Below are 25,537 nucleotides of genomic sequence, written 5' to 3' on the forward strand. Positions count from 1 at the left end.
CTACTGTCAGTAATTCCTCCCTGGTTTATTAATTGGTAGTCATGTCAAACAACAATATATTCAAGGTGCTGCACATTATATTCCAAATCTAGAATTAGAATCGTCATTATGTTTCCATGATTTTAACAGTTAACTAGTTAACTAAGCCTATAATGTGGACACCAAGGATGTGGTTACCAAGGAACTTGAAACTCTCTACATGCTCCACTACAACCCCTTCGATGAGAATGGGGGCGTGCTCCGTGTTTAGTCCCAGGGTCCTTCACTTAGTGATAAGCTTTGAGGGACTATGGTGTTGAACGCTGCATTGTAGTCTATGAATAGGATTCTCACATGGGAATCCTTTTGTCCAGGTGGGAAAGGGCAGTGTGGATTCCAATAGAGATTGCATCATCTGTGGATCTGTTGGGGCGGTATGCAAATTGCAGTGGGTCTAGGGTTTCTGCGATAATGGTGTTGATGTGTGCCACGACCAGCCTTTCAAAGCACTTCATGGCTACAGACGTGAGTGCTACGGATCGGTAGTCATTTAGGCAGGTTACCTTAGTGTTCTTGGGCACAGGGACTATGGTAGTCTGCTTGAAACATCTTGGTATTACAGACAGGGGATGAAAATGTCAGTGAAGACCCTTGCCAGTTGGTCAGCGCATGCTTGGAGTACACGTCCTGGTAATCCGTCTGGCCTTGTGAATGTTAACCTGTTTAAAGGTCTTACTCACATGGGGTGCGGAGAGCGTGATCACAAAGTCGTCCGGATCAGCTGATGCTCTCATGCATGTTTCAGTATTACTTTCCTCGAAGCGAGCACAGAAGTTTACTTAGCTCATCTTGTAGGCTTGTCACTGGCCAGCTATCGGCTGTGCTTCCCTTTGTAGTCTGTAATAGTTTGCAAGCCCTGTCACATCCGATGAGGGTCAGAGCCGGTGTTCAAGGGGTATATCAATCTCCCCAGGATAGCAGTAATACGTTGAGATGTTTGTTCACAAAGGGTTCCCCCTCCCATAGGTGGCTCATTATTGGGATTCATTGCTGATTCCTACCTGTAGCTCACTATGAAGTGTCTAGTGATACAGGTAAAGGGCCCTGTTGGAGATTGCTGGTTGGTAGCTGAGTCGAGGGAACAAGGCATGTTATTATCCCACACAGTCTCTGTGGTTCATATGAACCCCGTTCCTGGGAATTAGATTTGATTACAAATATACCACAGAAGGGGTCCGTTTGTCCCATTTCCAGCAAGGTTACGAGGCGCTTTGTCATTTCCAGAGTCAGTTTATTTTGGTACTGTCCATATGTAGCCTGTTTTTGGTCACAGAATGGCTGAATAAGTGCAACATTTTACCTGGAGCTAACTATGCAGAGCATAGCGCATATCGAATGACTTTAGCTTCCCTCCAGGCCTGAGGAAACACGCTCTCTTGTAGGCTTAAATTAAAGATATGGAAAATAGGAGTGGCAATATAGTCCGCTATTATCCTCAGCAATTTTCCATCTAGATAGTCAGACCCTGGTGGCTTGTCATTGTTGATACAACAACAATTGTTTCACCTCTTCCACACTGACTTTATGGAATTCTAAATTACAATGCTTGTCTTTCGTAATTTGGTCAGATATACTTGGAAGTGTAGTGTCAGCATTTATTGCTGGTATGTCATGCCTAAGTTTCCTAATTTTGCTAAATGAAAAAATCCTAAAGTAGTGGGCTTTGATGAATGATCTTTCTGATTCAGTTAATGATGGAGCAGAGTTTGCCTTTTTCCCAAAATTGTATGTAAGGTTCTCAAAAGCTTTTTTACTATCATTCTTTGTAATTTATCTTTGTTTCATTGTCTTTTTCTTCAGTTTAGTCACATGATTTCTCAATTTGCAGGATGTTTGCCAATCAGTTGTTCAGACAGACTTATTTGCCATTCCTTTTGCCTCATTTTTCAATTCCTCATCAATCCACTGGGATTTAACAGCTTTTACAATAATTTTCTTGATGAGTGCATGCTTATTAGTAACTGGAATAAGCAATTTCATAAATGCATGCAGCATCTGGTTGCTCCTCAATACATACTACAGAGCAGCAAATATTCTTTACATCCTTAACATAGGAGTCACCCATTTTTATTAAATAATTGAGACACACAAATGACTCGAGGGAACCAGAGATCAAGATAGCCTAACCATAAGGAAAAAAAAGTTTCCAGTAATAGGCTTCAACAACAGTCGGCAACCTTTTCCATTTGTAGTGCCAATTTATCTGACCATTTCTACTGATCTGGTGCCAGTTGTGATTTTCATATTCACATTTTACTGGAACAGTTTAATTTAATTTATAATAGTAATAATAATTATAATATAGTAATCTCAAAACCATTTTCTATGAGTAATCTACAGTCAACCTACATGAAAATGATACAAATCGAAATAACTTTTATTGCCATTGCCAACTATGTAAAAATAGCCTACATAAAGCCAACAAATAAAATCAGCTAGAAAATATCCAGATAAAAATAAATAACATTGGCTGTGCATGGCCTGTCTACAGAGAACTTTAAACAGTGTATCAACTACCACCTAGGTCTGTCCAAAACGTGATAGCAACATTGTATAAAATAGTCTGGGCCCTCAGTTTCCCCGCGCCAGTGAGTTTGGGACAGACTCGGCTGTAGGCTTTTTGTGTAAGGAATAAGAAGTACTCAGGTATTGTATGACCTTTCCATTGGATCAGAGCATTACATTTTTCCCTTTCATGTCGAATGGTTATCAAGAGTGAGAGCTGGATTTTTTTTACAAATACTTTGAGCAACTTGTCATTCGCCAATTAGATTTTAGTAAGACTTTGTTTACTTGCTGTTTGAGGTGAAGAAAAAAATACTTTGAGAAGCTCCACAAATCATTAGTGGTGGTGCGTAAATCCTATCAGACATCCCCAAATAGGTGCATCGCTCTCTGTTGGCTAAAACGCAATTTGGTTGCAGAAACTCCTCCATGCTAATAGACCTACTTTAGGACCCATAACTTCACCTAACAACAACATAGACCGACAGAAAGGTGCCTATATTGTAGACTAAAAGTTGTCTGGCACACTGCTTAGGATTTCAACAACTTTTAAAACGTATTTCTAGCCTACACTCGTTGATGTTACTACTAATGTGAAAACAAGACAAAATATGATTGTTGTTCACTTGACTGTCTTAAGACAAATGTCAAATAATTAACATTCATTAGACATAATTGTTTGTACAACATAATGGCTATGCTGTTGGCATCTCCTTTTTACAGTGTATTTTTTTTCTGTTGTGGGCCTTAAACCACCTGTCCGACTTTTTGTTCACACAGGAGAGAGACGGGACTATCGTGGATCCTCTGGGGGGCCTCAACAACCTCATGATGATACTGATGAGGCAGAGAAGAGTCCCTCCACGTCAAAACACCTCAAGAAACACCAGCAGAGACCCACAGGGAAGAAATCTCATTGCTGCTCTGACTGTGGGAAAGGTTGCAAATCTTCATTAGAACTTAAAATACACCAGAGAACACACACTGGAGAGAGACCTTATAGCTGTGATTAATGTGAGATGAGTTTTACTGGATCAAGCAATCTGATTCGACACCAGAGAACACACACAGGAGAGAAACCTTATAGCTGTGATCAATGTGACAAGAGATACACTGATAAAAGATCTCTGATCAAACATCAGAAAATGCATACATGAAGAAGTTGTTTCATGATATCAATGAAATAATGTCACAATGTAGAATGTTTTAACATTGTAGTAGGAGTATTTTAATGATGTTCTACCTTATCGTTTGCCCTGTTCAAGTGATTGCAGCATGATATGGATATTAGCCTCAGGGGAAAATCCAGGCTCTGAATTGAAAGCGTATTATTTAACAAAAAGTGACTACCAAAAAAAGAGCTGTGTTACACTTACTGCGTTGGTGACCCACTTGAATCAAAATACAGGACTTCAAAATGTAGCCAGCTGTTTTCTACAAGTTGAAAAAGCTGCTTGTTTAAAAAATACATGTAATATGATAATTGTTGCAGATGTTTGTGTATATACACACATGAAAGCAGTATAATAAATTGGTCTATAATCAATATTAACAATCTGACATCACTCCAGTATTTCTTGACAACATTCAAATGCTAATTGTATTTATTCCACTACTGACGAAGCATGACTCAAATCACCTCATATTTCAAACATTCAGCCTGATAAAAGATACATGTTTTATTATTCCATGCCTCACCATTAAGTGAACTATTGCCAATACATATTAACAAAGGGGTGTACATTTGGTTTTGATTTCCATATTTACAATTTGTGACAGTAATCTTAATTATTTATGCAACCAGCTGACAATTGTTGGGTACAGTTGTCTTGACAATGTTGCCCTGATTTTATAATATCAGGATTCATTCTCAGATGTGCTAACCCAAATGCATGACATTGGGGACTGGGCCTGATCCAACAACATGCCTATCGAGTGAACCCTGAAAAGAGAGAGCGAAGTAAGGTGGAAAGTTACTACGGATATTGCAGGAGTTGGTTGCTGATTCTCAAGAGTGGGCAGTCAACAAGTTTTGCATTTAGCCAGTGCGTTGCCATGGATCACAATTTATTTTGACTGCACGTTTTTCCGTATTGGAGACAAGATTTTTGGGGGCTCTTTCCAAGGGGATGAGTTCTAGAAGCTCGTGGGTTTTAGGATTCTATTGAAAAAAGGATTTAAAAAATAATACTAAATAATACTATTGTATATTATTATTTAGAAATGTGTTTTTTCTTGTTTTTAATTGTTGACAAGCCAGTAGACACCATGTTGATATTGTAGAAGCATTGTAGTTGATTATGTGAAATGGAAGTTGTTTTCTGTTGGTTGTGAGCAAACATGTCCAACAAAAATATGGGATATATTTGTTGTCTAAAGGGGGAAGGTGTTACAGGCTTTGGTCTTTCCATTTATGTTTTAAGGTTGGACTTCAGCACGTCTAGCACGTCGGATGCAATGATTGGTGTCACCTCGTTAGTCTGTATGTGTTACACCTGTGCAGGCTTGTCCATCTCGTTAGTGGGAAGGTGTTTCACCTGAGCTGGCCCAGGTTCTATTTAAGAGTGTCTGGCCCAGTGCTCCAGTTGTCTTGATAGATGTGGTGTGTCAACAACATTATTTGCGTCCTGTTTTTAAATTTGCTGTGGCTTTTTCTTTTGTTTTCCTCTTCTTGGGCAGATTTAGTGGGTCTCGTGGTGCTTGTCTTTTAGGTCCCAGTTGTTGTTACTAGGCAACTTTCAGTGGACACTGAGAGCAAATTATTGTTTTATGCAACAGAATAGATGGTTCTTATAAATATTGTGTCTGTGTTCTACTGAGCATTGGCCTCTGAGAGAAAACTTAGTGTCTTTTGGGTGATGAAACCTAGAGACCGCATTCCAAACCATGAGTTAATGTTTCTGTTCTATATGGTACCAGGGAGAGATGACCCCAGGGCCAGACCCTGGTCTCTACACAGAGTACTGTTTTTACAGCAGATACTGTCTGCTGAGAATTATACGTTTCTTTCATACAAATCTTAACCTTGTGACCCGTTATACATCTGTTGTTCGTCATGTAGGTTGACAGGGGTGTATCTTGGCTATAAAAGACCTTTGTACTTTTGTCCTTTTGTACTTTTGTCCTGTGGGTCGACCAGCCATCATTATCGTAGAGACTCAATTGATTCACTTTATATGTGCACGTTGTATTGACCTGCTCCCTTATTAAGTGACTAAAGATTTAGTTTAAGCATAACTCTGACTTGTGTGTTAAGTTTCTCTCATTTGATATTAAAGAAGTTAACCACCACATTTGGCAATGGGGATGTTATTCTTCACTTGGTGACCGCTCCTGACGACCTGGGTAAATGGTACATGAGGGATTCCCCAATCTTGGGATCTCAGAGAGACCACACTTAGGGAACGGAGCAGATGGACCCACCTTTGATCTGAGAGGCAGTGAGCCGAGTGGATACCACATCTCGGAAGTAGTTTTTTTTTAAATTAATTAAGATGTGAGTGAAACTCGTTCCTGATAAATGGTGCTCAAACTTGGGATCTCAGGGAAAACATCCGGAATCTGTGCGAACTTTGTTTACCAGTCATGACCATTTATGATATAGTATAAGATAGTAAGGTAATTGTTGTAATTGTCTTAAACCTGGACCCCATTTTAGAATTATTAAAATATGTAAATGTATGAGTTGCATTATCCTAGGATCTAACCATGATAGAAATGTGAATATATTCCTGCAGGTTAAAATATTGTTGAAAAACAACTAATTGATTAGGTATTTTTGAGAATAGCATTGTGTGACTGTGATATGAGAGTTGTGCCTGTGGTATGAGAGTTGTGTGACTGAGTCTTAATCTGAAGTTTGGATAGTAACATCATAGAATATCGCGGGGTGGTTTTGAGAGCGGGATGATATTTTAGAAAGCAGCGGAAGGTCTATAGTTCCTGGGAGACTTGATTTTTGCCGTGGTCTCTGGGAGATTAGAGAACCGTTGACGATCCGGTCATTGTCCGGGAAACAAACGTTTATTTTTGGTTCTGCTGGGAGTTGTCACGTTCTGACCTTTATTTCCTTTGTTTTGTCATTATTTAGTATGGTTGGGGTGGGCAGTCTATGTTTGTTTTTCTATGATTTGGGTATTTCTATCTTTCGGCCTAGTATGGTTCTCAATCAGAGGCAGGTGTCAATAGTTGTCTCTGATTGAGAGTCATACTTAGGTAGCCTGGGTTTCACTGTGTGTTTGTTTCTGTGTTTTTCACCACACGGTACTGTTTTGGGTTTCGTTCATTCCACGTTTTTGTATTCAGTTGTTTATGTGTACATTTTCGTATTAAAAGAACCATGGACACTTACCACGCTGCATATTGGTCCTCTGATCCTTTTCGCCTCTCCTCTTCGGGAAGAAGAGGAGGAAATTGAGTCCTTGAAAAAGCAAATAGATTGGTTGCCGTGAGTACCTGAGAATTTCTTACTTTTTGTATGGATTTTGTGAATAGATGAAAATATGATGAATTGTACGTATGTACAATGATTACTAGAGATTTGATAAAGTAATACTTGGAATATAATTAGATACAATTTAAACAACCCATACGTAGATTAAAGTAGGTTTTGAGTTGATATCTTTTAATGGATAATTTGATAAAGATGAGGTTTAAGCATTATTAAACAGTCTACAAAGTCTGGGCAGTTGTCTCAAACTGATGGGAGTGTGTCCACTTTAGGGTGAAACTATAAAACGCTTATTGGACTTTCCCCATTTTTATTTTTTTTTTACTCCATTTTAAATAAAACTGCGCGGCAAGGCGAAAGGCAAAATATTTAACTTTCACACATTAACAAGTCCAATACAGCAAATGAAAGATAAACAGCTTGTTAATCTACCCATGTCTGATTTTTAAAAAATGTTTTACAGCGAAAACACAACATATATTTATGTTAGACCACCACCAAATCAAAAGAAAAACACAGCCATTTTTTCCAGCCAAAGAAAGAGTCACAAAAGCAGAATTTGAGATAAAAATTGATCACTAACCTTTTGATAATCTTCATCAGATGACTCATGACATGTTACACAATACATTTTATGTTTTGTTCGATAATATGCATATTTATATCCACAAATCTCGCCATGTTCAGAAATGCCTCCAAAATATCCGGAGGAATTATGGATAGCTTCGCCAGATAACAGAAATTCTCAAACTTTGACGAAAGATACATGTTCTACATATAATTAAAGATACTCTGGTTCTTAATGCAACTGCTGTGTCAGATTTTTTTTTTACGTTTTGAAAAAAGCCTACCATGCAACAATCTGAGACAGTGCTCAGACGTAAATATATTTCTCCGCCATGTTGGAGTCAACAGAAATATGAAATTACATCATAAATATTCCCTTACCTTTGATCTTTCATCAGAATGCAGTGCAAGGAGTCCTAGTTCCACAATAAATTGTTGTTTTGTTCCATAATGTCCAATTAGCTGCATTTGCTAGCACTTTCAGCTCACGTGCCCAAAAGCTGACGCTGGTCCAGGAAAACTTCAAAAATATATATTCCAGGTCGAATAAACTGGTCAAACTAAGTAGAGAATCAATCTTCAGGAAGTTATTTTCATATATCCAATAACGTACCAACCGTAGCATACGTTTTCATCTGCAGCCAAATGGAACGATAGTGACATCCACAGACAAATGCGCAACCAGGAAATGGCATTCTGTCGGGACAGTGACTCATTCCCCTCCCATTCGGTCAAAGTTCACTCCAGAGGCTCCATTCTACTGAATGAGGACATATAGTAGTGGAAGGCATGGGAAGTGCTACCAGATCCATATCTTATTTGGAAGTGAATAGGCGATGACTTGAAATTAGACACGCATTCAGAATTTCACTTCCTGTTTGGAAGATTGCCTGCCCTATGAGTTCTGTTATACTCAGACATAATTCAAACAGTTTTAGAAACTTCAGTGTTTTCTATCCAATAGTAATAATAATATTCATATATTAGCAATCTAAAACAGAGTAGGATGTAGTTCACTATGGGCACGCAATTCATCCAAAGTGAAAATACTGCCCCCTATCCCCAACAAGTTTTAAGGCCTGAGTGGGGTGTCTTCCCAGTATGACAGGAATTGCTAGATTTATTGAATAAACCTTTTTCTATAAAGTTAGAGGGAACCAAGGTGGCTGACTAGCTGTTGATGTTGAAGCGTCCCGTCCACTAGATTATACGTCAGTGGCAGAATCACCTGAAAGATGCACATCGCCATCTGCTGACTGGAGTTGGTATCGCAGCTGAGAAAATACTTTCAGACAAAAAGCTACTACAAAGTGTAGCTAAATTGAATAACTGGTCATACGCACTCAGCACGTGATGTCAATGGACGTCAAATTATGGGCGATATAAGGTCTGTCTATTGTGGCTGCTATTTCACCCTAAAATAGTCATACCAAATTGGGTTGTGTATAATTATGTAAATGTCTCTCGGAAAAGGTGACTTTGATCAATATACACTCTAAAAAGTAAAGGTTCCTGAAGTATCCTGTAGGGGTTCTTCAAATTGAAACTGTGGGGGAACCCCTAAAAGTTATTCAAATAACCTTTTGTAGGATCCCCTATAAGTTCTTTGAAGAACCCCTTATGGTTCCTCAAAGAACCTTTTGGGGTTCATTTTTTTAACTCCCTGTCCTCCCTCCCTCCATTATAAAAAAAAAAAAAAATTCAATAATAACAATATTGATTTAAATAATTCATTGTTTATTTAGTGGCTCCACAAATGTGAATTAATATTTACAAAACAATTTACCAAACAAAACACACTACAAAATTGCAACATTTCTGCAGATATGTCAGACCATAATAAATAATAAAATTACTTTGTAAAGTGCTTTTCATGACATTAAAAGAATCATAAATAATGATGTACAATAAAAACAACACACATTCAAAATGAATCATAGGTAAACTAACAATATTGTAGACTTGATGCTAAATACAGATTTTTCAGCTTTAGTGTGTATATCGTATCCACATAGTTATGTTAGGAAGTTTGCCATCTTTATGACCGGTCCTGGTAACTTCACCCCAACTTCTCTTATCCCCAGAACACAGTAACTTAACATAAGTGATTCTCTGAAATTTTTGTGAAATTTAAGGGGAATTAAAAAATCATCTCTAGCAGAGGCCCAAGTCCCATGGGGATGTCCTCGAGGGCGTGGATGTTCTCCCCATCAAAGGCCAGCGGGATTTGACTCATGGTGAAATGGATTTCCGCCGATGTGCAGTGAAGGAGTGAAGAGCGGTGAAATCTGTGTCAACAAAAGTAAGAAAAGATTAATACACAAACAATTAACAAAGAACATAACAAATGTTCAGCTGTAGTTTTATATAAGCATGCACACCTCTGTTTATGAAGAAACAGATGATTGGGGCATAGGCATACCTTGTCACGGACATAAAGGCCACTCGGGCCCTCATTGAAGAGGTAGGGCAAGAGCAGGATCGCTGCTGTGGTCTCCAGTCCTAGTAAAGTAAAGCAATGATCTTACTACACTTGCTAATTTTATTACAAAGTACATTAACGAAAGGGAAGGAATAAGAGCAAATACCTCTTCTGTATTGTCCTTCAGGGACTGTCAAAATAGCAGGATGATGTCCTAACCCCTGCCTCGCCTCTCTACCTCTGCTAGTCCTTGAATTATATTTTTGTCTATATCCATTCCATGGACTTGATTAATTTCTGAGAAGATCTGAAAAGATAATTTGCACACATTTGTATCCTAATAGATTTCAGTTTGTATTGACTGCTATGTAGGTTTAATGTACACTTCAAATGCAGCTGTCCTACAACATATCTGTTCCTTCTTCTTGATCCCAATTGCATTGTGTCCATGTTTTGTCCTATAAGAATTTCAAAGGAAGATAAAATGTGTCAAAGAATAGTCTTAAAAGCATTAAAACAAATATATATATATATATATATATATATACAATTTAATGCAAAATAGAACATATTGGAGAAAGAGCTAGTCTAGACACTGTAATACCATTATGCATTTGAATCCAATCTCCAGCTACCATCTAAGATATTAATTTCCCTCGACAAGAGGTCATCCATGTAACGTTTCCAAAATGGGATAGTATTGTCCATGTAAGGTTTCCAAAATGGGATAGTATTGTACATGTAACGTTATGCCCCCATGTGAGTTAATAGTATTGCATGCTGTAGCAGGCTATATAAAGAGGAAGACCTCCATTGACGATTCAGTTCGTTGTAACATCTCGTCTGGACATGTCACCGTCCTTAGTTAGTTAGTTCATTCTCACAAAAGTGAGAACTGCTCTAGATTGGAAACTTACGTTAATGAGTGTAAAGCCATTTTGGCTTCATGGAAACGATATACAATAAATAGGATAGAATATAGTTGAGGGAAATAATCCAAACCTAGTTGTGCCTAGTTAGGACATAACGTTATCTAGCTAGATAACGGTACTTTACTGTAGCTCATACAACCCCGACGGTCAAACCCGGCTTTCTAATGTTTACGATAATTAACTATAGTAACGTTGCGAAAGATATTCACAGTAAACCATCATTGTCTTCGTTATTCATTTTTAGTGTGTTTTATTATTTCTAGACATATTCAGAGCCAAACATCAACCCAACTTAACCTTTTTAACTTGTTGTCGCATCCAAAATTGTCACCATCGTTTTCAGTTGTAATTGCGAAGTTCCCGGAAGAAGTCCAGCAACAACGGAGGTTCCTCGATGAACCCATCTTCTAACAACTTCTTTGAAGAACCTTTTGGGGCTGTTTTTCATTGACCAAGAACCCTACGGTTCTTAGGGGATCTTAGAACAACTCCAGTTGAACCCTTCATTTTTAGAATTGTAGTCGGATCTATTTACTCTCAGATTCAAAACATGATGATTAGCATCAACGATCAAGTCAGCTGCTGCTGCTCCAATACAGTATGAGGTGAGACGTGAACTGACCTTGAATCATAATAATTACGTTTATAAAAATTAATTAGTGAAACTGTTAAAAAAATAGTATATGGCATATTAAATATATCACTCTATTGTTATCATATAGAAACATCATAGAATATTGGACATCATATTAGCATCAACATACATTATTGTTTCATTCAATTTCACATAATAAGGATATTTCATATTTTCGAGTTCAGAAGTCAGAACCTGCTATGTAAAAGAGACAGAAGAATGCACAATGGTCAATGCTATCCGGGATCCTTGGGACATCCCTACCCTAAACCCTACCTTAACCCCTAACCTTAACCATTTTAAATGTTAACTTCAATGGGCTAGGGACGTCCCAAGGATGTATCTCTACCTGCAATTACATGATCTAAGTGATTTATAGTTGGTATTCAGCAGTCATAAAGCCTTATTTACTTTAATGAACTACTAAAATAGTGATTTTTGTCAGACAGCAGCTCTACACTTTATTGACTGACTGATCCATTCAGCCTTCCATCCCTCCTCAGCCTTCCTCTCCTCTGAAGACCCAATGAGGGTGGAGCTCAGTCAGAGAGCTGTTGAGGGACTGGTTAGGAAGAACACTTCTATATCCAGAGAGGTGAGAGGTCACACATGGTTTAGATGGTAAATATTTATGTCCCCTTAGCAGTGCATCACGTCAGCAAGAGGGATTATGTTCCATCTATGTTTATTTACATTAGTGCAAATGGTCCACTGATATTGGTGTAATTTCTCACCCCTTCTGGCTGTATGAAAGTTAATTTTCCCTCAGACACACATTTGTTCTTTGATATTATGAAGGTAATTTGTGTCACACTTTTCCCCACTCATTCACCCCATCTCTTTTATATTGAATATTTATATTCAGTGGCCTGACTGCATCCAGACTGTCATAGGCCCATCCTGGTAGATCTGAACCTAATGCAGCTTAGAGTGATCGGATGACAGAAGTCACATTAAGGTGCCAGGTGTAACTGAGGCCATAGATGCTCCATATCCATTACTTTGAGTGTTTTTATATATGACTGAATGTGTTTATTTCTGTGTTGCAGGGGAGGTCAAGAAATGGAACGGCAAGGTCACAGAACATGACATAAGCAGAGCTGTGGGAGACCACCTCGAGCCCCTGGTAGAGCCGGGGGTGGTGTTTAAAACTCCACCACACCTTCAGCAGGCTTGATCTGGTTGATCCATTTCTTTGTTCCTGTTTTCAGTAGTTGAATCCTTTATGGGATTGATACCGATTGTTATACTAAGAGGGACCAAGAGTCTTGCGATTGGTCGGTCATTGGGTTCATATATCTCCCTCACTAACTTTAAGCATCAGCTGAAAGAGCTGCTTACCGATCATTGCACCTGTACACAGCACATCTGTACATAGTCACACCCAACAACCTCATCCCCGTGTTATTTATTTTTGCTCCTTTGCATCCCTACATTCATCTTCTGCACATCTATCACACCAGTGTTTAATTGCTAAATTGTAATTAATTCACCACTATGGCCTATTTATTGCCTTTCCTCCTTACTCCATTTGCACACTGTATATAGATTCTGTCATTGACTGTACTTTTGTTTATCCCATGTGGTGTTTTTGTCACACTGCTTTGCTTTATCTTGGCCAGGTCGCAGTTGTAAATTAGAACTTGTTCTCAACTGGCCACCTGGATAAATAAAGGTGAAATAAAAAAAATAACATTTTGTTGAAATCAAATCAAGCTTTCTTTATACAGCACATTTCAGGCATGAATGCAACACAATGGCTTTACAGGAAAAAACAATGAAAATAAACATATTTAGTACACAACAAACAGAAGACTAACAATTGAAAGACTAATGAACATTAATGCAATTCCATTGATTCAAATATTAATCGGATGCAATATCACACCCAAAATTTAAGCTTGTTTTTTTAGGAAGGGTTCTGAAAGAACCTGAGGGTGCCCACTGAAAATTGACTAGTAACAACAACTGGGACCTAAAAGACACCCACTAAATCTGCCCAAGAAGAGGCAAACCAAAAAGGTGTTGACTGGAGCACTGGGCCAGACACTCTTAAATAGAACCCGGACCAGCTCAGGTGAAACACCTTCCCACTAACGAGATGGACAAGCCAGCACAGGTGTAACACATACTGACTAAGGAGGTGACACCAATCAGTGCGTCCTACTTGCTAACGAGCTAGACGTGCTAAAGTCCAACCTCAAAACACAAATGGAAAAACCAAAGCCTGTAAAATCTTCACCCTTAAGACAAATATCCTATATTTTTGTTGGACAAGTTAGCTCACCAACAGAACTTCCATTTCGCATTATAATCAACTACAATGCTTCACCTTCACCAATATAGACCGGCTGTCAACAATTGAAGACAGGAAAAAAATATTTCTAAATAATACACAGTATTTTTCTCTAAATTCTCTTTTATAGAATCTGAAAACTCACTAGCTTCAAGAACTCTAGTCCACTTTTTATTTAACTAGGCAAGTCAGTTATGAACAACTTCTTATCGACAATGACGACCTAGAACCCACTGTTCTACTACCCTGTTCAGGAGCTGAACAACATTTTTACCTTGTCAGCTCGGGGATTCGATCCAGCAAACGTTCGGTTATTGGCCCAAACCACTCGGCTACTGAAATTACGTTGTTTTAAAGTAATTTAAAAAATGACCCGAAAATACATATTTTCAACTAGAACCAAACAAATATTGGACGTTGGGCATTGTCGTCTTTTCAATTACATTTTGCTCGGTGTCCCATGTCAAAACACAGTTAACGTGTCTAAATTAATAACCAATATATAGAAACAGTTTGATATATTGAAAACATAAAATGTGCTATGTACACAAACTGCCACAATAATCATATTACTTGTATTTTTTAAACAAGCTCCTTATAAACTGCACAAGCACCAAAAACACTGTTGTTTTGACAAGTAGCAATAAATCACTGATATCGATTAGGGGGGAAATCAGGTTTACGTGATGTTGAAACGAACACAACTAAAAAAACACATGGAAATGGGAGATCTTTTAGATCAATGGTTAGAGGACAACCTGCAGAAGACAGTCAGCTACATTTTGGAGTGATGCATTTAAATGTAGGGGTCGCTAAACAAAGGAACGCAACACTTTGTCATCACTCAACGACATCATGTTGAAATCAATTGTGTGACAGGAGGGAGATGAGGTTGCACATCCTGTTAAAACTAACAGCTCAAAAACCACACGGAATCTGGGAATAATGTGTACATCACTGGCTAGAGGACAATTTGTAGAAAACAGCTGGCCACATTTTGAAGTGTTGCATTTTGATTCAAGTGCGTCAACAACGTGGTAAGTGTAACAACTATTTTCTTGTTAGTCACTTTGTTGAATCTCATAAATAATACTCTCTCAATTCAGAGCATGGACTTTTCCCCCTGAGGTTAATAACCATATCATGCAGAAATCACTTGATAAGGGGGCAAATATTTAGGCATCAACAATGTGACATTGTTATAATACTCCTACTACAATGTGTTAATATTCTACATTCTGACATTAATTCATTGATATCATGAAACAACTCCATGTATCTTCTGATGTTTAATCATAATTACTCAATTATAACTATTCGCCTACCTCCTCACAATGTATATAGATGTTTTTTTTTTCTACTGTGTTATTGACTTGTTAATTGTTTACTCCATGTGTAACTCTGTGTTGTTGTCTGTTCACACTGCTATGCTTTATCTTGGCCAGGTCGCAGTTGTAAATGAGAAATTGTTCTCAACTAGCCTACCTGGTTAAATAAAGGTGAAATATATATTTTTTTAAATCATATCTCTTCCCACATTGATTACAACTATGAGGTTTTTCTCCTGTGTGTGTGTTCTCTTTGGTGTCTAGTCCGCACACTAGATATAGTAAAACTCTTCCCGCATTGAGCACAGCTATAAGGTTTCTCTCCTGTGTGTGTTCTCTGGTGGTATATCAGGCTGCTTGGCCGAGTAAAACTCTTCCCACATTGGTTACAGCTAAAAGGTTTCTCTCCGGTGTGTGTTCTCCGGTGTACAACAAGATAGCTAGAACAAGTAAAAATCTTCCCACATTCATCACAGCTATACGATTTCTTTCCTGTGTGTATTCTCTGGTGTGATATCAGGTTTCTTACCTGAGGAAAACTCTTCCCACATTGATCACAGCTATAAGGTTTCTCTCTTGTGTGTGTTCTCTGGTGTGATATCAGGTGGGTTGACAGAGTAAAACTCTTCCCACAGTAAGAGCAGCAGTAAGGTTTCTCTCCCGTGTGATTTCTCAGATGTATTTTAAGTTCTGATGAAGATTTTAAACATTTCCCACAATCAGAACAGCAGTGAGATCTGTTCCTTGTGGATCTGCGCAGGTGTTCTGCTGTGGAGAGACTCTTCTCTGCCCTGTCAGCATCATGATGTTGTTGAGGCTCCCCAGAGGATACACAGTAGTTCTGTCTCTCTCCTGTGTGAACAACAAAGTCAGACAGATGGTTAAGCCTGTTAGGTTAGGGGGCAGCATTGTCACTTTTTGATGAATTGCGTGCCCAAACTGAACTGCCTCCTACTCTGTCCCAGATGCTAATATATGCATATTATTAGCATTGGATAGAAAACAATCTGAAGTTTCTAAAACTATTTGAATGATGTCTGAGTATAACAGAACTCATATGGCAAGCAAAAACCTGAGAAGAAATCCAAACAGGAAGTGAGAAGTCGAATTTCAAAACAGAGCCTATTTAAATCCCTGATTGTTATGGATGTGCATGCACTTCCCAGGGCTTCCACTAGATGTCACCATCTTTAGATCCTAGTTTTAAGATTATACTATAAAGGAGGGGCTCATGAGACCCCTTTTAGTGAGTGGTCTGGCAGACCTCAGTCTCATTAAGCGCGCTCCCGAGAGAGTATGCTCTCGTTCCAGGGCTTTTATTCAGACAATGAAATTCTCCAGGTTGGAACCTTATTGATGATATATGTTAAAAACATCCTCAAGATTGATTGTTTTGACTTGTTTCTATGACCTGTAATGGAACTTTTTGAGTTTTTGTCATGGAGGAAATGGTCGCGCCTCCATGAAGATGGATTACTGGGCTGAACACGCGAACAACAAGTGGCTATTTGGACATAAATGATGGGCTTTATGGAACAAATCAGTCATTTATTGTTGAACTGGGATTCCTGGGAGTGCCTTCTGATGAAGATCATCAAAGGTAAGTGAATATTTATAGTGTTTTTTCTAACTAATGTTGACTCCAAGATGGCGGAATTGTCTAATGGTTTATAATCAGGTACTGAGCGCCGTTCTAAGATTATGCTTCTGCCGTAAAGTTTTTTTTAAATCTGGCACAGCGGTTGCATAGAGGATCAGTCCCTATTTAATTCTGTGAATAACAGCATATTTTATCAATGTTTATGAGTATTTCTGGGAAAATCACCGGATGTTTTGGAATTAAAATATTACTGCACGTAACGCGCCAATGTAAACTGAGATTTTTGTATATAAATATGCACATTATAGAACAAAACATACATGTATTGTGTAACATGATGTCCCATGAGTGTCATCTGATAAAGATCATCAAAGGTTAGGGATTAATTTTATCTATATTTCTGCTTTTTGTGACTCATATCTTTGGCTGGAAAATGGCTGTGTGTGTTTTTGTGACTTGACTCTGACCTAACATAATCATATGTTGTGCCTTCGCTGTAAATCATTTTTGAAATCGGACACCATGGGAAGATTAACAAGATGTTTATCTTTCATTTGCTGTATTGGACTTGTTAATGTGTGAAAGTTACATATTTATTTTAAAAAATTGAATTTTTCAGCGGAATGTTGTGGGGTTCCGCTAGCGGAACACTTGGCCTAGACAGGTTAAAGGCCCACAACAGCGAAAATCCACTGTAAAAGTGATGCCAACAGCGTAGCCATGATGTTGTACAATAATTGACGGCTGTAATGAATGTAAAGATTATTTGACATTTGTCTTCATTGACATTTGTCTTAAAATGAGCAAGAATAGTCATATTGTCTTGTTTTCACATTAGTAGTAACATATAAGATTGTAGACTAGAAATAAGTTATTAATGTTGTTGAAACTCTAAGCAGTGTACCAGATGACTTTTGGTTTCCAATATAGGCCCCTTTCTGTGTTTGCTAAAATTGCGACATGAGGGCAATAAACACACAATTTGATTGCAGAAACACCTCCCTGCTAATGAGGAAACCGATAGATATGGATGTAGTATATCTGCCTGCAGCAAAAACGGTGAGCAAAGATTTTAGTTTTTCACAATGTATTCTGAATTTGAATGGGGGAAAACTCAGGGGAGTAACCTCCATTTCCAGGTTGCTTATTAGTGCATTTCACACTAATTTGGATTATAATTGTAAGGCTCGTTTGAATGTCCTGCTCAATATAATGTTTGTGTCATCATCGCAAATCAACCGCTTTGTACTTTAAAAAAAAAACACTTCAACCAGTAAAATGCTCTTTGGCTAGTTTTTCCATCAGCCTGACAATGAGGGATTGTACACGGTTTGCCAAATTGGCTCATAACGTCACCTAACAACAAATAAAGGAAAATAGCTCTGTGTGTTGTACAATAGCCTATCCATCAAGGAGCAGTTCTCTACACATTATGACCAAAGTAGGGATGTTGGATCCAACATGGAGCACGGCATAGCTGTCTTTACCAGAGTAATGAATGAAGAAGCACTTTGGTTGTTGTTGCATGTCGTGATGTTTGTCATGCGACTGTCATTCAGAAAATGATTTCCTGGATCAGCTGATGATATTTGAACATGTGACTAAAATAAAGTTAGGATATTTTTTTTCACCTTTATTTAACCAGATAGGCAAGTTGAGAACAAGTTCTCATTTTCAAATGTGACCTGGCGAAGATAAAGCAAAGCAGTGTGACAAAAACAACACAGAGTTACACGTGGGATAAACAAACAAACAGTCAATAACACAATAGAAAAATCTATATAGTGTGTGCAAATGGAGTACGGAGGTAAGGCAAAAAAATGGCCGTAGTAGCGCAGTAATTACAATTTAGCAAATTAACACCGGAGAGATAGATGTGCAGATGATGATGTGCAAGTAGAAATACTGGTGTGTAAAATACAAATTAAAAAATAAAAACATGGGGATGAGGTAGGCAGTTGGATGGACTGTTTACAGATGGGCTGTGTACAGCTGCAGCAATCGATAAACTGCTCAGATAGCTGATGCTTAAAGTTAGTGAGGGAGATATAAGTCTCCAACTTCAGCGATTTCTGCAATTTGTTCCAGTCATTGGCAGCAGAGAACTGGAAGGAAAGGCAGCAAAATGAGGTGTTGGCTTTTGGGGTGACCAGTGAGATATACCTCCTGGAGTGCGTGCTATGGGTGGGTGTTGCTATGGTTACCAATGAGCTGAGTTAAGGCGGAGCTTTACCTAGCAAAGACATATAGATGACCTGGAGCCAGTGGGTTTGGCGACGAATATGTAGCGAGGGCAAGCCGACAAGAGCATACAGGTCGCAGTGGTGGGTGTTATATGGGGCTTTAGTGACAAAACGGATGGCACTGTGATAACTCAGCAAACTGGATGCAGTCTGAGTATTGGAGGCTATTTTGTCAATGACATTGCCGAAGTTAAGGATCAGTAGGCTAGTCAGTTTTACGATAATAATACGGTGATTGACAGAGTCGAAAGGCTTGGCCAGGTCAATGAAGACGGCTGCACAGTACTGTCTTTTATAGATGGTGGTTATGATATCGTTTAGTACCTTGAGAGTGGCTGAGGTGCACCCGTGACCAGTTCGTAAACCGGATTGCACAGCGGAGAAGGTACGGATGGATTCGAAATGGTCAGTGATCTGTTTGTTAACTTGGCTTTCGAAGACTTTAGAAAGGCAGGGCAGGATGGAAATAGGTCTGTAACAGTTTGGGTCCAGCGAGTCACCCCTTTTGAAGAGGGGGATGACCACGGAAGCTTTCCAATCTTTATGAATCTCGCACGATACAAAAGAGAGGTTGAACAGACTAGTAATAGGGGTTGCCACAATGGCGGCAGATCATTTTAGAAAGAGAGGGTCCAGCTGATTTGTTCGGGTCCAGGTTTTGCAGCTCTTTCAGAACATCAGCTATCTGGATTTGGGTGAAGGAGAAGCTGGGGAGGCTAGGGCAAGTAGCTGCGGTGGGTGGGGAGCTGTTGGCCGGGGTTGGGGTAGCCAGGAGGAAAGCATGGGACAGCCGTAGAGAAATGCTTGTTGAAGTTTTCGATTATCATGGAGTTATCGGTGGTGACAGTGTTTCCTAGCCTCAGAGTAGTGGGCGGGAGGAGGAGGTGCTCTTATTCTCCATGGACTTTACAGTGTCCCAAAACTTTTTGGAGTTAGAGCTAAAGGATGCAAAGCTAGCCTTTGCTTTCCTAACTGACTGTGTGTATTGGTTCCTGACTTCTCTGAAAAAATGCATATTCCGTGGACTACACGATGCTAGCGCAGTACGCCACAGGATGTTTTTGTTCTGATCGAGGGAAGTCAGGTCTGGAGTGAACCAAGGGGTAACAACGGGTAAGACAACAACAGTTAATCAGCTAAGACAACAGGTAAAATGGCAATGAATGGGCAGAGAGGGTCAGTTAACTACACATAGGGCCTGAGTTCGAGTCTGTGGCCGACAGATAAACAAAATGGAGACCCGTGATTAATGAACAATCCAGCAGGCATCAGCTATGTAGCCAAGTGATCATAGGGTCCCAGTGATCAGGAATATATGAACCAGGGAAGCCGTTAGGTAGTCATTACTACGCTAGCCGAAAGATGCGCCTGGATCGAGGCTACTGGTGATAGCTTCGGGACAAGGGCGTCACCGACGTCCTGCAAAGACCGGTTGAGGGCACATCGGATGGAATTACGTCGGCAGACCAGTCGTGATGGATCGGCGGGGCTCCGTGTTGACAAAGGGTGCAGGAGAATTGGCAAAAGAGGTATTGTACCTGGAGTAATTTTGTTTGCTTGCCGGGAGATGCACCTGGCTCGAGGTTAACTGGTGCTAGCTCCGGGACAAGGGCGTTAGCCACTATGGCCACTCCGATGCAAAGATCCAGAGCGTACAGCAGGAATCCGGTGATGTAGTGGCTTCTAGTCGTCTTAGTGAAGAGTCTGGGAGGCATCAGCTGTGTAGCCGAGTGATCATAGGGTCCACTGAGCAGGCTGGGAGATGGGCCTGGCTCAAGGCTAGCTTCGAGGCTTTGACACTCGGTGGCAGCTAGCTAGCTGCGATTATCCGGTGTATTGGTCCAGAGAGGGAATACAGCAAGAATACGGTGATGTGGTGGAGAAAAACAGCAGGAATACGGTGATGTAGTGAAGAAAAACAGTCCGAAATGCTCATGGTTGACATTGCGCTGTGCAGACTGGCAGGTATTATCCAGGCTAAAAGCGGCTGGTGTCTGAGCTAAAAAGGTAAAGGCCACTAGCAGTGGCTAACAATGACTAAATAGCTAGTAGCTAATTCGCTGGTTAGCTTCTGATGGCTAGCTGCTGATGGAGGTTCTAGCTATAAGGTCTAAAAAATAGCAGATCCGTATCACATTGGGTGAGGCGGGTTGCCGGAAGGTATATTTAATTTAAACATGAAAAAAAAGATTGAAATATTTTGCAATATATACAAAAATGATGAAAAAACAACATTTACAACAGCAAAGACGTCATACTGCTACGCCATCTTGGATTGCAAGATGACTCAGTTAAAAAACATTGGATATAGCAAACTCTGAAATGATTTAGTATTTCTGTGCCGATAAACTGTTTTCCCAGCGCAACATAAGGAGCAACTAAATGATACATAGTTCGAGTGCATTTCAGAATGGAAAAAAACTGTCCGACAGCAAGATCCCGTATTTAAATTGAAGTTCATCATATGACAAGCGTAACACTATGACTATAACTACTGTTCCCTGAAGGAGGGAAACTAGGTACAACATGCTATTAAATTCACGCCTCGCTGGAAGCCCGCCTTCCACAGGTGATGAGCGTGAGGCTCGGGTTTATTCCTTAAATTTAATACCGCTCTACACCGACCCAGGAAGGGGCGAGGCCAAAGAGGTTTTGCACCTCGTTTCCCTTCTTCAGGGAACAGTAATTATAGTGTTAGGTTCTAATTTTTCAGAGTAAATAACTCAGACACTAGAGAAGCTTAACCAAGTTCAATTCTTCCCAAAGGGTTGTTACAGCCATAGTTCAGACAAATGTATTTTCCACACTTTGGACACTCCTCCTCCTCTCCAATCCTTACATCTTCTGGGTCAACAGGAAGAGGGTAACAGGATACTAAACCCTTATTACTCCCTTCAGGGGATCTGACCTGACCTCAACCCTTCCTTCGCCTAATCCACAGATATCCATCCACTTCCCTTATAGCAATCCTGTGATCTCCTCCCGTCCACCCAGCACATTCCACAGCCATTATGTCTTTCTACAAATCTCACTCCTTTATATACTCTGCATCTGATCTATCATGTCTTTAATATCTCAATGTTCAAAGTTTAGCCCGAATCCAAAAGTCATAAAGTTACACTCCCTTTCAGTCGGTCAACTTCTGTAAAACATACTATGGGAAAATACAATCATTCCCCATGCCGACCTAAACGGATACTAAATGAAGCGGCCCCTGGCAGACCACCCAGACCTTACTTCACAAGATGTCAATTTATTAATTGTATTTTGTTTGAAACACTCCTGGCAATGTTGAGTAAGGACACACACCCAATTACACATATAGAAGTAGGACTAGTCTACCTGGTCTGAGCGCAAATGTAGGCCTATAAATGTGCCCATTTGGGGATGTCTGATAGTATTTCTGATTGTCGTAACGCACCACCACTAATGAGTTCTGGAGCTTCTCAAAGTAATCCTTTATTCACCTCAAACAGCAAGAAAACAAAGTCTAATCAGAATCAATTGCAAATGAGAATAGTTCCTCAAAGTATTTAAAAAATATTTCCAGCTCTCGCCCTTTCGATAACCACTCGGCACGAAAGAGAAAAACGTAATACGCTGATCCAGTGGAAATGTTAAAATACCTGATTACTTCTTATCCCTTTTACAAATAGCCTACAGCTGTGTCGGTCGAGAACTCACTGGCGCGGGAAACTGAGAGCCCAGAATATTTTATACAATTGTGCAAGCTTGCTATATCGAGTTTTGGGCCGACCCAGTTGATAGTTTATCCAATGTTTCCAGTTCGTTTGTTTGTTTGTTATTATTTGTTTCCCTTTAATGTGCTTATACTTTACTGTATTTATATATCACTTTTCAACAGGAAAAGTTTTTTTAAAATCACTGGAGGACGTCATGAACAATTCCGACAGTACAAAAACATATTTAAGTGTAGAATGCCCTTTTAAAAATCACACATTAGTTCAACAACTGCAGAGTTTGTGTCCCTGTTTTATAAGACAGTACTCACTGCATTTACTGGTGTTAATGAGAACAATGTCCCTGTTTAATAAGATAGCACTCACTTTCTGCCAGCAGCATACCACTGCTGGCTTGCTTCTGAAGCTAAGCAGGGTTGGTCCTGGTCAGTTCCTGGATGGGAGACCAGATGCTGCGGGAAGTGTTGTTGGAGGGCCAGTAGGAGGCACTCTTTCCTCTGGTCTAAAAATATATCCCAATACCCCAGGGGAGACTACCCTCTGTAGGGTGCTGTCTTTCGGATGGGACATTAAATGGGTGTCCTGACTCTCTGAGGTCACTAAAGATCCCATGGCACTTACTGTAAGAGTAGGGGTGTTAACCCCGGTGTCCTGGCTAAATTCCCAATCTGGCCCTCAAACCATCAGTCATCTAATAATCCCCAGTTTACAATTGGCTCATCTCTCCCCTGTAACTATTCCCCAGGTCGTTGCTGCAAATGAGAACGTGTTCTCAGTCAACTTACCTGGTAAAATAAAGGATAAATAAAAACTATATTTACTGGTGTTAATCAGATCAATGTCCCTGTTTTATAAAATAGTACTCACTGTATTTACTGGTGTTAATCAGATCTCCAGTCCTCTCTTCTTCGTCCTCCTCTAATGTGACAGTAATCTCCCCCTCTTCATCCTTCATTCCAAAAACCTCTTCATCTTCTTTCACTTCATCCTCCACTCCAAAAACCGAATATTCCTCCTCTTTCACTCTGAAGGCGTCTTTCTCTTCTTCTTTCACGGTAACAGCCTCACCCTCTACTTGTTTTTGTATTGTAATAGCCTCTTCTCCCTCCTCCTCTTTCACGAGAGCTTCTTTCTCCGTCCAGCAGACCTCCTCTTCTTCAGCAGGAGAGTAGCTTAGTGAGCTCATGGTCGGAGATGTTAGCATTAGCGACTAGACTAGTGCTAACTTAACCAGCCAACAAGTTGACTTACAACGTAAATATTAAACTAAATGGGGTAGCTAGTTGTTTCCACATAAGTATGTTTAAATCATAGTGGCAAATAAACAAGTAAATTGTCTAAAGAACTTGAATGTTCCGACTTTGTTGTCCAGCGAGCTACGGAGGTGGCTGCAGTTGTTGAAGAAGCCTTCCGTCCACTAGAATATACGTCACAGTAGAAACATCGCCTAAAAAACACATATCGCAGTCTGCTGTCTGGAGGGAGGAAACGCAGTTGAGGAGGGAATTTCTTAATTGTTTTATCTTCAATTAATTTTAATATTATAAAGCAGTTTAGGGAAACGTTTTTTCCTCTCCATTAAATAAGAATATTATATCAACACGTACAAATAGCAACAATATGTTTTACGAGAATTTAAAACTAACTCTACATCTACTCCAGATGTGTATTTCTGATTCAGTCAAATAACTAGATATCAAAGTAAGCACCTAGTTATTGATACCCTTGATAAAGATGAGCAAAAATGACTGTATAAAATAAATAAACTTTACTTTACTACCCACTACCAGGATATTTTAGCCCAAAACCTGGTTACCTCTCTGCTAGGAGGCTGAAACTTGGCCATAAGTGGATCTTCCAGCAAGACACATCAACACCCACGAAGAAACGGTTAATTGGGCACAAAATCAACATTTTCAACGGCCATCTCAGTCTTCGGACTTCAACTCCATTGAAAACCTATGGTTTGAATTATACAGGGCAGTCCATAAGCACAGACAAAATAAATCAAGGACCTGGAGAGATTCTGTATGGAGGAACGGTCTAAGATCCCACCCAATGTGTTCTCTAATCTCATAAAACATTTCAGTGTATTTATCCTCCCAAGGGGAGGGTGCTAGAGTATTGAAAACATGGGTGGCAATAATTCAGACCCCTACCTTTTGAGAATTACATGTTAAACTAAATCTCTTTCTCTGAGATATTGTATCAGTATAAAACAATATAATTTCCCTTTATTTGTTGGTGTAACAATACATCATGTAGATGTGTATAATGAACAGACTAGGTCTATACTGCTCCTACATGGTGTAGCAATACATCATGTAGATGTACATAATGAACAGACTAGGTCTATACTGCTCCTACATGGTGTAACAATACATCATGTAGATGTATAAAATGAACAGACTAGGTCTATACTGCTCCTACATGGTGTAACAATACATCATGTAGATGTGTATAATGAACAGACCTAGGTCTATACTGCTCCCACATGGTGTAAACAATATATCATGTAGATGTATATAATGAACAGACTGGGTCTATACTGCTCCTACATGGTGTAACAATACATCATCAACAGACTAGGTCTATTCTGCTCCTACATGGTGTAACAACACATCATGTAGATGTATATAATGAACAGACTAGGTTCTATCCTATTCTACTGTATCTTAGTCTATGCATTACTCATCTCATAAGTATATACTGTATTCTATTCTACTGTATCTGTCTATGCCACTCTGACATCGTTCCTCCATATATTTATATATTCTTATTCCATTACTAAGATTTGTGTGTATTAGGTATTTGTTGTGA

General features: G+C 39.4%; 1 protein-coding gene across 4 annotated transcripts; it reads right to left on the bottom strand.

Moving 5' to 3' along the window:
* Window positions 1-9,437: 9,437 nt before the first annotated feature.
* LOC118938441 (zinc finger protein 239-like) lies at window positions 9,438-24,192 on the bottom strand. 4 transcript variants are annotated; one of them, XR_005035717.1, is made up of 3 exons: window positions 10,150-10,485; window positions 9,984-10,063; window positions 9,438-9,849 (listed from the first exon to the last, which is right to left on the bottom strand). XR_005035717.1 is itself a non-coding variant. In XM_036942407.1 (3 exons), exons 1-3 carry the CDS (start codon window positions 23,919-23,921, stop codon window positions 9,772-9,774), a joined length of 495 nt encoding a protein of 164 aa, XP_036798302.1. In that variant the 5' UTR covers window positions 23,922-24,192; the 3' UTR covers window positions 9,438-9,771. The 4 variants fall into 4 exon arrangements, 3 of the variants coding, with proteins under 3 accessions (XP_036798302.1, XP_036798301.1, XP_036798303.1); XM_036942407.1 differs by lacking the exon at window positions 10,150-10,485 and adding an exon at window positions 23,585-24,192; XM_036942406.1 differs by lacking the exons at window positions 9,438-9,849; window positions 9,984-10,063; window positions 10,150-10,485 and adding exons at window positions 15,345-16,025; window positions 23,585-24,192.
* Window positions 24,193-25,537: the final 1,345 nt, after the last annotated feature.

Source organism: Oncorhynchus mykiss, chromosome 13, assembly GCF_013265735.2.
Source record: "Oncorhynchus mykiss isolate Arlee chromosome 13, USDA_OmykA_1.1, whole genome shotgun sequence".
NCBI lineage: Eukaryota > Metazoa > Chordata > Actinopteri > Salmoniformes > Salmonidae > Oncorhynchus > Oncorhynchus mykiss.